We start from the raw sequence: 955 nt of genomic DNA on the forward strand, positions 1-955 counted from the left end.
GGGCTCCTCTGCTGTCTTTCGGCCGCCGAAGCGCGGGGCCGTTGGCGGCGAGGTTAGCCAGGGTTGGGTCTTGGCCAGGAAGAGTCGGATGGCCAACTGTAAATGGTCTAGAATCAAGTCCACGCACAAAAGAAAACCCCCCTTTGATCGGCAGCTGCCCTACGCAACACACGGCACTCAGTTTTCAATTGTATTGGACGCCTCCGCACGCTTCGGCGGGTGGAGACCGAGAGGAAGGGCCGTCCTTCGGATTCTTGGCGGGGTGCTGGGGGCAGCCTCATGGAGACGTCTCTACGGCCAGCGGAGGCAGCACCCCTCCTGGGTCCCCCAGTGTCTTGGTCCCGGTGCCGGGACAGGTCCTGGTGTAGGGGACAGGGCAGGGTATGAAACGGCAGGGGCTGGAGAGGGCAGGGCAGGTGCAGGCAGGTCCGAGGCCGGGGGCCAGGCTTTGGAGCGTGTGTGCTCGCGAGTGAGCGCTCAGGCCTGGAGTGCGGGGGACTCAGTGTCGGCCTCCTGCTGGTTTCAGAGACCAAATCTCAGTTTTGCAGGAACTGGATACATTTCAACCCGCAGACTGCACTATATAGTTTGCGAACTCGGTAGGTCTCTTGGGGCAAGCAAATGCCCTAGGTGGTGGCTCCGAGTTCATAGTTGTCTTCTCGGCTATAGTCGGCTGGTTGGGCTGAAGCTCCGTATGCGGGGTGCGGGGCAGACTTTTCGAGGAGCCTGCTGTCACAGGGCTTGGGCGGCTGCTTAGAGCGGGCACTAGAGCAGGCCACTGGCTGCGCGCGTGGCGGTCCCCTTGATGCATTGCCCTTAGATTAGCATCTGTCGCCAAACGGGAAAGGCCCAATTCTATTGTTTTCACTTGACACTTACACCTGGGTCTTACTGTCCTTCTTTGCAGTTAACGGGTTTAAAACTCCGGCTAGGCCAGAAGAGCGGGCGCGGGATC

The 955-nt window shown here is 60.2% G+C and overlaps 2 protein-coding genes across 4 annotated transcripts in view; one reads left to right on the forward strand and one right to left on the reverse strand.

Annotated features, from left to right (window-relative positions):
* RRP1B (ribosomal RNA processing 1B) overlaps positions 1-955 on the reverse strand; it is a 26,136-nt gene that overhangs the window by 24,388 nt on the left and 793 nt on the right. The window contains exon 2 of the mRNA XM_025050196.1: positions 210-359. Coding sequence (XP_024905964.1) covers positions 210-359 — 150 coding nt within the window. The remainder of the gene's footprint in view (positions 1-209; positions 360-955) is intronic.
* HSF2BP (heat shock transcription factor 2 binding protein) overlaps positions 7-955 on the forward strand; it is a 55,632-nt gene continuing 54,683 nt past the window's right edge. For all 3 annotated transcript variants that reach the window (XM_006916758.3, XM_025050209.1, XM_025050210.1), the window contains exon 1: positions 7-599. The gene's annotated coding sequence lies outside the window, so the exon portion shown is untranslated. The remainder of the gene's footprint in view (positions 600-955) is intronic.

Source organism: Pteropus alecto, unplaced genomic scaffold, assembly GCF_000325575.1.
Source record: "Pteropus alecto unplaced genomic scaffold, ASM32557v1 scaffold97, whole genome shotgun sequence".
NCBI classification, from domain to species: domain Eukaryota; kingdom Metazoa; phylum Chordata; class Mammalia; order Chiroptera; family Pteropodidae; genus Pteropus; species Pteropus alecto.